Source organism: Solanum lycopersicum, chromosome 5 (assembly GCF_036512215.1).
Source record: "Solanum lycopersicum chromosome 5, SLM_r2.1".
Taxonomy (NCBI): Eukaryota; Viridiplantae; Streptophyta; class Magnoliopsida; order Solanales; family Solanaceae; genus Solanum; species Solanum lycopersicum.
The window spans coordinates 14,311,484-14,328,456 of NC_090804.1; the positions used below are offsets into that span (position 1 = coordinate 14,311,484).

The 16,973-nt window shown below is 35.4% G+C and overlaps 1 protein-coding gene across 1 annotated transcript; it reads left to right on the plus strand.

Annotated features, from left to right (window-relative positions):
- The first annotated feature begins 1,940 nt into the window (after positions 1–1,940).
- On the plus strand, positions 1,941–11,978 carry LOC101254488 (probable protein S-acyltransferase 19). Its single transcript, XM_004239199.5, has 9 exons — positions 1,941–2,676; positions 3,634–3,747; positions 4,175–4,585; positions 5,833–5,901; positions 6,007–6,078; positions 6,158–6,286; positions 6,386–6,466; positions 6,693–6,893; positions 10,575–11,978. Exons 1-9 carry the CDS (start codon positions 2,632–2,634, stop codon positions 11,613–11,615), a joined length of 2,163 nt encoding a protein of 720 aa, XP_004239247.2. The 5' UTR covers positions 1,941–2,631; the 3' UTR covers positions 11,616–11,978.
- Positions 11,979–16,973: the final 4,995 nt, after the last annotated feature.

Here is a 16,973-nt window from a genome sequence, read left to right on the forward strand (position 1 = left end):
GTATTAATAATACCGTGAAACCACGGTATATCACATACTTTATGAAATTTCCCTTTTCTTATCATGATTTCGTAGTATGTGTGCATATGATCTCATACTTAGTACAAGTGGTGTACTAACCCCATTTCTTCCTTTTCCCCAATGTTATAGGTTCCGATTGTTGAAGTTCTTTGAAGACGACTTGAAGTAGGCTTGGATCTCTTATTCATCAAGGTAGGGTAGGTCCTCACTTTCCGAGGGCGATGTTACTATCTATTTTATGGAGTTGTTTTGAGTTTAAGACTATTATGTTCTTTCTTTTTCATTTAGTATGAAATATTGTATAGCCCATGTGAGACATTCTTACTTTGATGTATGGGTTATGCCCAAGTTATTACACTCTTATTAGATGGTTATGAGATGAGACGTCTATTATGACTGTTATATTTATATACATATGTGCAATAAAAGTAGAAGACTAAGTAATCTTTGTGTGTGTGTGTGTATGTGTGTAGAGGCTATGTAAACCTCCAAGTAGAAGTATTGAAAAGTTTTAAATTTTCCGCTAAATTTGACCTATGAATGTAATGATGTAAACTAAGAGGCTTGTATTAGTCCTCAAAGAGGACGATGACGCCGATTACGTATAGGGGATAAACCCGGATGTGACAGTAGGTTACACCTACAAATTTCTAGTCTGTTTTTTTTATACGGGAGTTACAACACCGATGCCTATAAACAAAAGTTGAATATGCACTTGCACCAACAAGTGACATCACCTTGTTGGCCTTGGATGCCTAGTCATTGTAACATGTGACACGAGTTTGGACTTCAAGGTAAAAGGGACCTTGGACTTGAATTCAACAAAATTGACTAATTTATTTGTAAAACCCAAATTTATCACTCAACCCAAATGAACATGGATTTAACTCAAATTTTGTATGAATTTAATCCTATAAAATTTATGTGTCTACACTTAGTCGTTAAAGAAGTTCTACCTTTAAAAAAGATTAACTTGCTAAATAATTTGAGGGTATAATATGCAAAAATATTGTTTCTTCTTGATTTGTAAAAAAAAGGCAAGTAAAAAAGAGCAAGTAAAAAGGGTCAAATGAAGTATGAAATTAGGACTTATAATTAGAGATCTTTTACTTATGAGGTTTTTTTTTTAGGTTTGAGAATATACTATATAAGTTATTTTTAAATATTTAATAATTAAAAAATTATTAAGCAAATTTCGTTAAATTTGAAGAAAATTATGGCTTTACATTCAAAACATTGAGACATATGCTAAAGTATTGAGGCTTAAACCCCACGATAATTACCCTCAGCTAGTATATTTTCGTGTGATATTGATGGACCTTGCCTTGAGACTACGCGAAAAAATGCGTTTGAAAAAATTAATCCAAGTAAATGTAGGATCTTTTCGAACCACCGTGTTAAGAATTTCTTTCTTTTACTCATCATTAAGATATTTGTTTTGTCCGTTTAGTAAAGCATGTTAATTTGAACCAAATTGGCCTAATGTTGTTTTTTGGTAGAATTAGGGCCCGTTTGGATGGGCTTAATAAAAGCAACTTTAAAAAACTACTTTTAAAAGTGCTGAAACTTATTTTTAAAATAAGCAGTTATGCGTTTGGATAAAAGTGCTGAAGTTGTTATGTCAAACGTGAAAAGGAAAAAATGGAAGAAAGAAATGTTAGGGTTATATGGGTAATTTGGAGATTGTACAAAAATAGTAAGCACAAAAAGATAAAAATGTGGTCAACTTAAAACAGCTTATAAGCTAAAAAAAAAGTACCCCTACCCCAGCTTTTAACTTTTGACTTAAAATAAGTTTTTTTTTAGCTTAAAATAAGCTATTTTGAGTATTGCCAAACAGCTAAATAAGTAAAAAACCAGCTTTTAAGTCAGTTTGACCAGCTTTTAAGCTGAGCCAAACAGGCTCTTAATTTGTCAGGTCAGCTAAAAGGAAAAAAGCAAAAGAGAAGAATAAGATACAGTGGGGGCCGTCCTAATTAAAACTTGCACTATCTTTCCACCAAGAAAACTCCACCTTCCCTTCATCACTTCACAACCACTCTTTTGTTGAACCCAAAAACAAAACATGCTCTTTACAGTCAACTCTTCTGTCCCTTGATTTGTACCCTTTTGTCTCACTAATCCTACCTTTCTTTCCTATGTTTTACGAGTAGTATTCTCCTAACATTCTTCCCCCTCTTTTTTTCTTTCTTTTTTCTCATGTGTAAAGAAATGTTTTTCTTGTAGATTCTTGATTTGTATGGAAGTACTGCTAAATTGAACCAGAAGGGTAGTAGGGTTTTTATCTTGTTGTTTGGAGAAAAAAAAAGTGGGTTTTATCTACTGGGTGTTGTGGGAAAAAAGGGAAAGCTTTCTTGGTTTATTTTCTTTTCTTGCCCATCTTTAAAGCATTGTTGCCTTTTTGTGAAAGAACCGTTTCCCTTGTAAATCTGGAGAATGTCAGGGCTTATGAAGAACAACCACTGAAATTTGTTCCAGAAAGGTTGTCAAGATTTGGTATTTGTTTATTTGTTTTTCCTGGGAGAAAGAAGTGAGTTAATTGGTGAAAATTTAATTCACTTGTTTCTGTTGAGAGGAAGTGTGTAAAAAGAGCTTCTGGGGGTTTGAATTATGGTGAGGAAACATGGATGGCAGCTACCTGCACATACCTTTCAGGTCTGGACTGTGCTTTTCCTATCTCTCAGCTGATTTCTGTTGACAATTGCTTTCCCATTTGATCATTCTTGTCCTTCTGATCTCTACACTTATGGTTCATTCTTGAAACTAGTTGAGTAGTTAAGTATTAAAGACTTGTCCAGCAATTATGTTGAGCACAGCTATTACTAGATAATATATTATCCTAAGGTGGTTTCTGTTTTTGTACATTAATGAAATTGTGTTTATCAATATGGGAGGAAAAACAAGGGTAGGTTAAGGCAACTAAGTTGTCAATGGTAAAAAACTCACATAGATATCATTTAAGATAAATGCAATCGTAGATGAGTTTGTATGGATCAGAAAGTTGTTGCTGTTCAAATTGATAACAACTAGGGATTTGTAATACGAAACTTGGTTCCCTTTTTAAAATATTGCCAAGTTTCGTTGCTTGTCATGATATGAAGATATAAGGATGGTAGCACAGATGATTTTCAATTTTTTTTGGATAGGTTGATCCCCATACCCCGGCAGTTAGAAATTAAAATACATGAGTTAGGAATACCTAAATGAAGGAATATCAATTAAAAAATTACTGAGATGAAGGGAAATGGTCGATATTTGTTACGGACAACCTCTAAGTACTTAGTGTTTTAGAAGTAGAAAGAGAAATGCATCATGTTTCTAGTCATTGACTAAACTTGTGACAATAATGGAATAATTTTTAGCCATATAATCCTGATATTGCTTGGTAACTTATTTTACTGAGCTCAATTTTTATTTCTCTTGCAACAATTATACATGTTCAATGATTTGCTATCAGAATGTATTGGATATGGCTGTTCTATAGGTGGGTGGATGGGTGGTGGGGGCATTACCCTTTCTAAGTCTATTTTTAGATAAAGTCGATCTTTTTGTGTTAAATGTTTCGGTTGTGTGCCTATTCAATATGGACTAAATCTTGGACTCTTTGTGTAGGTTGTTGCTATAACTGTATTTTGCTTGTTAGCGGTTGCATTTTATGCTTTCTTCTCACCTTTCCTCGGAGGACGCTTTTGGGAGTATGCTTCTATTGCAGTTTATTCTCCAGTGGTATGTGAATTGGAGTAATTTATCTGTATGTGCTGTGGAGAAATTGCTATGATTCTATTACATGTATCTCCATCTTGATTCATTATTTAGCATGCTATCTTTGTCCTAATCTATGTGACGAACTCTGTTTTTGACATCCCCAAAATATTTGACTACAACAACAACATACCCAAGGTATAAATATTTAACTATGGGACAAATTCAAATAACTATATGATGCTTTCAAAATCATATAATCTTTTAAAAAGAAAATGAAGGAACTCTGGAAAAAAAAATTGTTACTACCATATTATAAATCAAATTAGCTTCTTAATCTCCATATCCCGTCAAATAGCCATAAAAAGATGGAACTGAGGAACTATTATTTTGTATATTTTTCTAACGTAGGTTACTTGAAGTTGAAGTACCTATATATGTCATATTGCAGGCATTGCTTGTTTTTGTTCTTTATGTTCGGAGTACTGCAATCAATCCTGCAGATCCAGGCATAATGTCTAAATTTGATTCTGGAAAAATGAATGATACCAACTCAAAGCATGGATTTTCTGCGAGAAATCGGTCTGGAAAATTTGATGAACTTAGTAATGATGCACGATCTTCTCTGTCGTCAGCTTCAAGAACATCCATTGCTGCTGCTAAATCCATCAAGAAAGGTCAACAAGAAGCAGGGAGACTAGGTAATGAAGTGGTTTCTTTGACCAGAAGTTCCTCTTGTTGTAAAATTGGAGGAGTTTTCTGCTTTTTATTTGTGCACGAGGATTGCCGCAACGAGGATGGAGCTGCTGAGGAGGAAGGGACAGGTGAAGATGCTCTGTTTTGCACATTGTGCAATGCTGAGGTAGCTAATCTATTATTTTGTTTTTGACATGTGCTTTTCACCATTTGATGGCATGGTTTGAAACTTGCATTGTACCAAAGTTGTAAAAGTTATGCTTGGTAATTGCTCTTAGAGTCATGACGTGTTTCATAAGCCAAAAGAGCAGAAATTTCCTTTAGCCCATAAAGTCTTGGATGTGCAGTTTAGCAATTCACATAAATAACAGCATAAGATTGAAATTAACCTTAAAATTGTGGACCAAATATGTTGGCACGATGCTATGGAGATATCTTAATATCAATATAATCCATGGGAAAACAATATTTATGTGTGCAACTTAATATATTATTGACAATGACATTCAGTGACGCCTGGGAAATGCCTAAGACAACTAAGGAACTACTGCAAAGCTGGCAGATGAAGTACTGGGAAAGGAAAAGCTGAAAACTTGGAATGCACCGCCCTAAGTCATATGGTGGATCATCTGGAAGGAAGCGAACACAAGAATTTTTTAAAGCAAAAAGGAATCAGTCGCTAGTTTTTTTGCTGTTTTTTTTCCTTTGCTTGGTGTAACATGGTAATTCAAATGACACAGGGGCCATGATAGATTCTTTTTGAGGTCATTACATTGTTGTAATGCGACTGTCTCTATGTAAATACTGAATAGTATGCCCTCACCAATCAAAAGAAAGACATTTAATGAGGATTTCAAGTTGGAATTTGGATTGGGAACTGTCCTTTCATGAATCGAACTGTGAAAATAGAGAAAAGAATAGGGAGTTTGTCTCTTATAATTGACAATACGCAAGAGGGGCTCCTCTGGTAGGGATCTTATTCTACTTGATTGTAAACTATTAATTCTCTATGCATAGTAAGGTAAGTGATTATTTTGCACAATTGAGTACATTATATTACATAGCCTACGTGCTTGGAAGTACATTCTACTATATAATTCGTCCATTCTTTTACTTTCAATTCTTCATAGACTATTTGACAACATGATCTGCTGAACAAATTGTTCAATAATGTACAAATTGAGAGATCTGGTAGTTTATAAAAGTGGATGAGGTATGTATGTTATGTGAATGCCAGACAAATCAACAGATAGTCATTTTATGCTCCTGTTTCTTTCCTGGTTTTGTTGCTTAGACATATGACTTAGTGCAGATTCCTCATCATGGGACATGTATAATCATTACAACCAATTTATATTTGTGCTTATGCACTTTAGGCATGTTCATCTATATACTGACTGCTTGGTGCTGCAGGTGCGCAAATTCAGTAAACATTGTCGAAGCTGTGATAAATGTGTTGATGGATTTGATCATCATTGTCGGGTATACATCTCAGTCATCTATGGTACTTCTTGTTCTGATTTCTGTTATGGAGCCCACTTTTTCAAATTATTACCAGGAAACTAACCACATTCATCAAACTGGCAGTGGCTCAACAACTGTGTTGGGAGGAAGAACTATATTACCTTTATATCACTGATGGCTACCAGCTTGGTCTGGGTATGTTCGAGGGAAATGTTTGGTTAGCAATGAAATGGTTGTGTTTTTATTAGTGGATCATTCACACACTCTTTTGCAGCTTGTTACTGAAGCTGGAGTTGGAATTGCTGTTCTGGTACGATGCTTTGTGAACAAAAAGAACATGGAGGCTGAAATAGTTGATAGACTAGGGAATGGTTTCTCACTGGCCCCATTTGCAACTGTTGTGGTATTTTACTTGAGCTACAACTTGCAGTGAGGTTACTACTCTGACTGGTTGATGAAATAAAATGCTGTTATATTTGTGACGCATATTGACTTTATGCAGGCTGTATGTACTGCCGTTTCATTGCTAGCGTGTGTGCCCTTAGGAGAGCTTTTCTTTTTCCACATGATACTCATAAGAAAGGTAGATTGTTATTGTTTTCTCTTTCTATTATGAGTTGGAACTTTAAGTTTCTGAGACAATTGTCAAGTTTGAGATTTTGCTTTGAAAATGCCTAGAGTTTTTACCATAACTGGTGCATATATTAAAGAGGAAACTGAGTTTTTTGGAGATCACATTTGGGTGATTCATAACTAGAAGCTAACTGGAAAATTATTCTGATTCTCTCTCAAAATGATCTTCCTATCAGGGCATTACAACATACGAGTATGTAGTTGCTATGAGAGCCATGAGTGAGGCACCTGGGGGAGAATCTGTAGATGAAGAACAGCCTAACATTGTATACTCTCCATCAGGATCAGCTACAACTGGCTTTAGTGGTGGCAGTTCTTTGGGACTTCAATACAAAGGAGCATGGTGCACCCCTCCTAGGGTGTTTGTTGATTATCAGGTATTAGTTACAACTAGAGAAGTTAAAGTACTGAAAACTTCCAAGTCTTTGTTGGTAGGCAGAGAGGATGATTTATCCTTCTTATGTTTCCGTTTTGAAACCTTTGCTCCATTCTTCTACAATGATATCTAACAGTGAACCTTGGGCCAGATGAATGACAAGTATAACCGTAAGATAAAATATATAATTTTAAGTTGGAATTTATATTTGGTATCATTAAATACTTAGAAGCTATGTTTTTCGTTGAGTAGTTTTAATTTATGTATATCACCTTGCCTTGATCTGAATGTGTGATAAAAAAGTTGAGGCTTATAAAAGAGGAAGGTTCAATGTACTTATTTTGATCAAAATTACATCATGCTGAACGTATGCTTTGTTGATACAAAATCTTTCCATTCGATTTTCTTGTTTGTGTGATGCTATGATATATAAAAAGTTGCTAGTCGCTTCGCTGTCTCACAACTTCCATTGCCGCTGCCCCAAACATTCATTTTATAATTATTATACCCAGAGAAATTAAGTTATTATTTTTTAGCTTTTGAAACTCCAAACTTTCATGAATTTCATTAGTGAGCATCTACTTGATTAGGATAAGAATGCATCTTATTGAATTTGTTTCCAGTTACTGCAGTAATATTTATTTTAGCATAATAAGTTCATTAGGATAAGAATGCATCTACTTTTTTGAATTTTAAATTTCTATTGGATAGATTCGTTTTTTGAGACATGTTAGTTCTTTTGAATTCTTGTTATGCAGATTTTTTGCATATTATGATTTTAAGTTGGCTAATAAAGCCCTCGTACAGTCCTTCTCTTAATAATGATATTGTGAGACAATTTCAATGTTTGTTAAATTTTTGTTACTCTGCCATCTTTTAAAAAACCAATGGCGGTATCTGAGCTTTCATTGATCTTAATGGTCTTGTATGTTCATTGGAGTACTTTCAATCATTTTAAAGTTAAATTCTTTTTGATTAAAGAAAGGTGACATTTTTTTGTGACCGGTTACAAAGGAAAGTATCCTTGGTGTGTCTATGCATCTCCTCCTCACAGGTCCACGCCATCTCGGTCCACCAAGAAAGCCACCTCCCACCGTATCTTGGAGATTGTCATTCCCAATCTTATGCTCTTAGTATGACCACACATCCACCTCAGCATCCTCATCTCCGCAACATGCATCTTTTGGACGTGGGAGTTCTTGACTGGCCAATGCTTAGTTCCATACAATAATGTTGGATGAACCACCACTCGATAAAATTTACCTTGAGTTTCGGCGGTACCTTTTTATCACACTAGACTCCAGAGGCAAACCTCCAGTTCATCCACGCTGCACTAATACACTCTCTAATATCATTGTCTCTGTCACCACTCTCCTGAATTAAAGACCCAAGATATTTGAATCTATCTTACTTGGGGATATTTTTTGTCAAGTCTCACTTCCATGCCTACCTCATGCATCACATCAGAACTATGTCATCCAAAAATAACATACACCACGACACCCTATCTTCAATATCTCGCGTCAATACATCCATCACCATGGCAAGTAGAAACGGACTAAGAGTTGACCGCTGGTGTAATCCTATCTGCACAATGGAAGTGCTCTGAGTCTCCTTCCATCGTTCTTACTTGTTTTTTAACTCTTTTGTACACGTGCTTTATCACCATAATATAAGCCACTGGTACACCTCTCACCCCTAGACATCGCCACAAGTCTTCCTTTGAGGCTTTATCATAGGCTTTCTCAAGGTCAATGAACACCATCTACAAACCCCTCTTCCTTTCTCAATATTTTTCCATCAGTCTTCTCACAAGATGGATGGCTTTTGTGGTCGATTGCCCTGCCTGAACCCAAATCGGTTCTCGGAAATAGAGACACCCCTTCTCACCTCATCTCCACCACTCTGACCCAAACTTTCATAGTGTGGCTTAACAACTTAATCCCCCTCTAGTTGTTGGAATTTTGTATATCACCTTGTTCTTGTACAACGGAACCATTGTACTCCACCTTCATTTCTTGGGCATCTTAGCCGTCTTAAAAATGACATTGAACAAGTCAGTCAGCCACTCCAAACCTGTTCTATTGGTGCTCTTCCAAAACTCCGCCGGAATCTCACCTACTCAACCTGACACTTTTTTCCCTGCTCATCCTACTAATAGCACACTTCACTTCCTCAACCTTAACGCCTGCAATACCTGAAGTTTCTGATGTCTCTCAGAGTGCTCCAAATCACCCAAAATAATGTCTTTGTCCCCTACTACTTTTTTAAAAGTTTGTGAAAATATGGTTGCCATCTTTGCTTAATTAGGGTCTCCTCCACTAACATCTTGCCTTCTTCATAGTTCAGCCTTGATACACTTCACTTGATCCAAGTCTTGGTCCTTCCTCTCCTCACCTTCGCGAGCCTGTACAACTTCTTATCTGCGTTCTTGTCTCCTAGTTCCGCATTCAGTGTTTCAAAAGCTGCTACATCCCCACTACTACTTCAAGCTCCCATCATCGTCAACTTCTCCCCAATTACATGGGAGAGGGCAGGTGTCAAACATAAATAGCCAATAATTTGGCTTCCGAGGCCTATACTCAACTTGAGACACAGGTGCAGTAGTTGGTGCTTGATTGCCATTTCACTATCCATTTTAGATGGGTGATGGCTTTTGTTGATCTGAAAACTTTACTGTTGCTTTTAGACTTTCTGTGTTCCATACATTTAAGAAATATGTATTACTTATTAGTTATTACTGTTGATGTCTAAACTTCTTGCATGGCTTTTCTCGAAATATGTTACTAAGAACATGTATTATTAGCCTTACCCAGGAAGAAAAAGATGTATTGTTGTTTATTCAAAGTATATACTGCTAATGCATATGATAGATAGCTAAGTTAAATGGTTAAGGTTAAACAGTTATACCTGATGTAATGCAGTTTGATGTCCCACATTGCTTAAATAGATATTTACATTGTAAAGGGGGCTTGAGAAATAACTCAGTCACACGTGTGCATTCTCCGAATGATGCTCTTGTTTGACTCATCATGTAATGAATTGGGTGTGAACCTCTTCAAGCTTGAGCCAAGAAGCTCCAATGGTCAGGCTTATGCTTATCAAATTTGATATCCTCATGAACATGAAACCAAAATTATTCTCGGTAGTAGAAACATCACATGTACAAAAAGATTGGATAATTAAGGAAAAGTCAACAATCAGAAGCGGTAGTCAAAATATAAGTGCATATAACCAAAGGGGGCATTCGATGCAAGAGGTAGTACAACAAAAGAGTCAAACCTTAGAATGTGCTAGTAGACCAAGAAATCTAAGAAATAGGTGATTCCAGTTTGATGAAGGTGCTAACTGCAAAGAGAGAGAGAGAGAGAGAGACCCATGCTGCAGGCCTGCAGCTGAACAACAGTGAAGAAATATGCACCTTCAGTCACGTATTTCTCAGAGCTGCTAAGCATTATCAAACGATGATGCTATAACTCAAATTCTGTTGCTAGTTTGCAGTTGATTTTTCCTAAAAAAGTTGGATAAGTACCACACTGGACAAATTGCTTGCAATTACTCCATGTTTGTGTTCTAATCATGAAAATTTTCCCATGTTTCTATAGCTGCAAGTTATTCAATATTTAACTGTAATCTCCTATTTAACTCTGATGTTCTGAATTGTCACCCTGCATTTCACCAGGAAGAAGTAGCACCTCAGTTAGAGCCTGGAATGATCCCATCAACCGTTGATCCAGATGCAGCTGGGTTTGTTGAAAAGGGAAACAAGGGACCTAAGCGGCCTGTTAAGATCAGTGCATGGAAACTTGCCAAATTGGATTCAAGTGAAGCAATGAGAGCCGCAGCAAAAGCTAGAGCATCCTCATCTGTTTTACGTCCTGTTGATAACCGTCGTTTTGATACTGAATTAAGTTCCAGTGAGAATATGAGTGTCAGAAGCAGTATCAGTGCTGATACTGGAGGAAATAGAGATATGAGAAATGAATTAAGGAATTCACTTGCTCCTAGTCAAGGTAGCCGAGATGAGTATGAAACTGGAACTCACAGCATCAGTAGCTTTAGCAGTCCCAGCCATGTGCATGAGTCAGTCACACTAAGCCCTCTCCCACAAGCTCACAGTTCAGGCCATCTCAATGCCGGCATTGTCCCAGAGAGGGCCCGAACGACTCGGGTTGCACCACCTAATAATAACCATCACCTCTTACATTCTTCGGAATTTGATGAGAAAATCATGCAGAGGAATAGTACCACCGATCCGTTATTACTTTCAGCTGCTGCCCCAGCAGCTTCTCTACTCAGAGATGTTAAACGAACATCTGTTGTTTGGGACCAAGAAGCTGGAAGGTATGTTTCGGTTCCGGTATCAGCTTCAGATGCTCGTATAAGGCCCCCTATGCAAGGAGGATCATCAAATCCAAATGCTGCATCTGCTAGCAATGACAAGAGCCCAGTCCCTGTCCCTCAAGAACCTTCACAGCCTCCTGCGAAACCTCCAGTCGAGCAGTCAGAAAAGCTTATGTATACTGGAGAGTCCATATTCTTTGGTGGTCCACTTTTGCGTGGTCCAATTAAGGATGGGCTGAGAAATGAGCGAGGCTGTGGCTCCAGAGAGAGCCAAGAAAGGCTGCCATTTAATTTACCTCGCGAATCCAGGTTCAGAAGGGATGCAGCCTCCCATCAACTTCCCGTGTTTGTTCCTGGTGACTTTGGGTCAAATAAGTAAAGCTTACTGGACTAGAAATGATTGTTCATTTATCATTTTCCCCTGCATAGCAAGGCTTCAACAGAAGAAACTCCTCGAGCTATAGCTGTTTTTGGTCTTCCAGGAACCTTGCAGTTTGTTGCATACACCACAAGGTTCCAGTGGTTTCTTCGTGCCGGATTGTCTAACTTAGCACAGCAAAAAATGAATGTAGTGTGGAGTAGATATACACCGACAGTTCTTCTTTGAACCTTTTGTCTGTACAATTGAACCTTGAACGGTAGGGTGGGTTTGTCTAGCAGTTTTGCAATGAGAATTACCTACATGCATGAGTTGGAAACAGTAAACAAGATATTTTCTAAATGATGGTATTGTGTTCAAAAACAGTAGACAAGATTTTTACTAAATAAATTGAAAACAGAAAGTAGAAATAGTAAACAAGATTTTATTCGTGATAAACTGAAAACAGAAGATACAAACTTTAAATAAATTATCCATAAATACAAAATCTGTTGTGTCCTTAAGTAGAAATGTCAATGGGGTGGGTGTGGGATGAGTTGAACGTATATTGCAAAAGTTTTAACCAGCCCCTCTCTATCTTGCATAATAATTTTTTTTTTCATTTTTAATTTGTCCTCAATAAATCTGCTTCACATAATATTTCCCTATTTTAGTTATGTTTGATATGTATAAAATTCATAAAAATGAATATATTTTCTCATTGAGTTGTTTTGATTTAATAGATAATGAAATTTTAATTTTTAGAGGTCAATTGGGAAAGATGTAAGAAACAATATAGTTTTGATTCTACCATTTTCATTTACTATTTTTGAACTAGTTTAAATGCCCGTGCTTCACGCGGAGGTAAATTACGTCAATAATCTACTTCTGAACATAGTGTTTATGGATTTTGTTATTAAATCTTCTTTTTACTATAGTTGTTCATCACCAAAGTCATTCAAAAAGATGTGTAATTGATTCATTGTCTATATTTGTGTTTTCAAAAAGTGGTACAAACATTTTTCATTAACTGCGAGAGTATTTCTCTTATTCAAGGCATCTACATACAAAATCTAAATATTATACATCTTATATAATTAGTTGTGTACTTGATAAATTTATTAAATATAAAAACACATCTCTTGAATTTCAATGAAATAACATATGTCACTCTAATAATTGGATTAAATGATGTCTTGCCAAGTCCAAACGTTTGATTAAGGTTGAGTACAATACTTACCATTCCACTACATTCCATTATTTTTTGGATGTTACTAATCGATTGAATACCTCAATAAGATGAAAGTTGAATAAATAAAACTTCAAGGTAGCATGGAATCACCATAACTTTTGATCACTCAAAAGTCCCTTCTTGAACATCTCATGGATTTTTTATCCACTGAAAACTCAATAAAGATCAAAATCATTTATTTTACAAGTTTAGAATTCTATTTGATATAACACCAATAGTCTAATGATTATTTTAAAGTCTTGATTAATATATATTTACTTCAACATAATGATCAAAAGCATTAATATAAATAACAAAGTTTAAAACATGTACTCAAAATTAAAAAATAATAATAAAATCATAAAAATGATTATAAAAAATATGTCAGGATCTTTAATGATAAAATGAAACACAATGGACAAAATCTAGCTCACTGAATACACCTTGTTCCCTTAAGGAAATTATATAATTTTAGTACTTGAGGGTTAAAGGAATAGATCCTCTCGGGACAAAAAATTCTACTCACCAGTGTGTTGATACAAAAACGATGGTATCAATGAGCCACTCAACAGGAGCAAAGTACACAAATATTTAATTGTGTAGAAGAAGAAAAAGAAGTTTAGAATTTTTGTTGTATTAAAATGAGAGGAAAACCCTATATTTATAGAAAACAAAGGATAGTGTGAATAATTTCTTGTTGAGCCTTGGGCACAACTCCTTGGACAAGTCGCAATCTTACATGAAAGTCACAATTTTTAATTAAAAAAAAATGTAACTCTATATAAATGTGCAAATCATAATTAAAATTGAAACTCTTCATAAAAGTCGCAACTCTTCGTAAAAGTTGCAACTCTTCATAAAAGTCACAACTTTTCATCAAAAGTCACAACTTTTTGTAAAAGTCACATTTTTTTCTAAAAGTCACAACTTTTCATGAAAGGAAATACTAATTTTTGAAATAAATAAGTTAAAAGGGAATCCTAATTTGTGGTTGCGCCACATAGGCGGACCTAGGATTCTCTTTTATATAAATATATGATAGTTTAGAAACATCAATTAAAATAGGTATAATACATATATTGGACCCTAAACTTGGCTTCAAATTTTAAATTTGACATCCTACTTTCATAATGCACAAACAAACACTTTAACTATTCAACTTTTAAATAAATAAACACATGAGTCCTACATGACAAAATATACATAGGACACCACGTAGGACAAAAATAACATGTAGGACATGTGTGTCTATTTGTTAAACTTTATTCAAGCTTAAGTGTTTACTTGTGCACACCCAAAGTTGAAGGGTATAAATGTGATTCGAAGCCAAGATAAAGGGCATATTTATGTATTGTGCCATTAAACTATCTTAATAAATAATGTTCTATCACTCTTATAACATGTAAAAAGATATAATCAAATTTCAACCCACATAAAATCGCATAGGCCCGCAATCCGTGTTGCTTGACAATAGTTTTTATAAACCCATTTCAACCTGCATGCCACCTATCTTGCACAATCTTAAATTGACCCGCCCTATATAGCCTTAGAAATGCCCCGCCCCCCATTGCCATCCCTATCCTTAAGGAATTTAGTTTTCTCATTTTACCTGAGGTTTTGGATTACTCCTCCTGAAATAAAATGGATATACTTATCGATCGAGTAGTGGTACCTCAAATGGCGACGACTTCATCAACCGCAAAGACGATATCAAATCACTCTAAGGACTTGATATTTGTTTGTTAGAAAAATAGGCAAAAGAAGTTCATACTTGAGGCTAGTATTATGAATTTTATAGTCAATAAAGGATAGTATCAAAAAAGTCACAACCTATTCATTATGAAAAGGATTTCCAGCTACACTTCTTAAAGTCAACAATCTTCCACATGTATAGAAAATTTGATGAAATACATACTTAAAAGTGTTGTGTGATTCGTAGTATTAACTGTATTTGGATTAGTAAGTTTTCCTTTGAATTTTTTGTAGTTAACATATATTACACTCTCAGACAATCAGTAGATGTGATATCTTAGAACCATTAAGCTTTGATGTTTACCTAGACAATATAAGCCACACATTTATACTTTAAACGTCTTTGATTCTCACTATTTGTTTGTTTTAGCAATGAGCATTTTGTGATTCGTAAGTGCGTAGAGAATTCACCAAACATTATTCTCCTTGAATCGATTTACACTTCACACTTATATGAGTGATTACCTAATGTATTATGCTGTATATACATTTTTAATATACCCGATATCAATCTTAGACGTTAAAAAGTCTTTAAAATTTATCATCTTTGTTACTCAACATTGTCTCATCATGATAACATAGCAAAAATATAGTTGTTTTTACAATGTTTAATCATCATTAATGATTTTGTTTGATCTCTATGAACCTATATTTTGGGATCTCTAACGTTCTAGGTAGAATTACAGGCACGATGTTATGAACCAACTTTGTACCTAATATCGATACCTATACGGATGCCACACTACTAGTTATTGGACCGAAAAGAAGAAGCAAAATTAGAAGGACTTCACAAAAATTAATTTGGAACCCAGGCCCAATTAACAACTAATTAAAAGGACGACGAATGAGAAAGAACGGTTTAGGCAAATTGTTAAGAAAACTGTCTAGTCCTCTCATCCCCTTTATCTGATTCTGTCTCTCATCTCCTTTCTTCTACAATAGTTTTTTTGTTAGTTTTGAATTTAGAGATTATAATATGTGAATGTTTCTACTTTGAAATCGAGTTTGTTTCATTGGTGTTTTCGTTGAGAGGTTTCTCTAATGGAGGATCAAAAAGTACTCAAGATTTTCGTTGATGATTCCCTTCGTGATTCAATCAAAGAAATGAAGAATTCTATCTCTAAAGATCTCGCTGAATTTCGTTCCGTGGCGTGGAGGCTTTGGGAAAAATTGTTACAACCTCTTTTCAACCCTCAAACACAGTTGTGGATGCTAAATTATGGAGTTTAGAGGCGAGAATCTGGGGCTTGGATTGTCAAGTGGAGCATTATTTTGATTTCTACAATATTGAGGAAGATCAAAAACTTGTTGTGGCATCATTCGACCTTGATGGTGAAGCATTAGACTGGTGCCAATGGTTTTTAGTAACAAACAGTTAATTGATTGGCCACATTTTGCTTCTAAGGTGAGAATTCGATTTGAACCAAAAGAACTTGAATCTTTGAAGGAGATTCACTAATCTTAGGCAAGTAACCTACGTGAATGACTACCAAAACCAAAACCTTTGTGAGGATATGTTGTCATGCTTCCATGAGAAAGATTTATTTTCCCCAGGCAAAACATTTGTTCATCCACAATGGAGCAACATAACCAACTCACTTTTGCCACAACATTATGCTAAGCGATCAGAATTCCAAAGTAATGCAGGTCATGTGTTTGATAAATTTTTTGATATTTGGAACCACACAAAGTGTGTATGATGACCAAATATACTATTGAAACATATTTCCCTACTGATCTTGAACATCCTATTTCCCCGTGTAATGTGTCCAATGACTACGCAATTATTGTTGATATAAAACACAAAAATGAGGTAGAGACTTCATTTATCATTCCTATAGAAGATAATGTGATTGTCGAGTTTTACCTATTCACCCAGCTTTGTTTACCCTTGATGCCGGATGATTTTGGGGATCTAGCAGTTTGTGAGTGTGAAAAATGGTTTAACCCCTTGCTATTGGTTTGACACTGGACAACATACTTCTCGTCCCAAACACAACTTTTGAGTGGGTTGCTTACAATTTGCTACTCAAAATGCCGGTGAGCCATTTCAGAATAGCGAAAGTTTTTTTATCTCTTCGTCATTTAGAAAATATAAGAATGAATCATTGAGAATTTGCCAGATCATTGATACAAAAAATATCTAAATGCCAAATCATCCAAGGATTCTTGGTATAAAGATATTGGAGTGGCTAGTGGAGAACTAATTGAGGGCTGCACGAAGGCAGAACAAATGGATGATGTTGAGTTCTACATCTTATTTAATGTGATATAATTTCACGAAGTCTCTATACATCCTTTTGCCAAACACCAATTTTGGCTGGAGCATGACTCTTCAATCTTATTCTTATTTCTCACCAGATTTCATTGTTTCTTTCACCTTTTCAAATCATCCT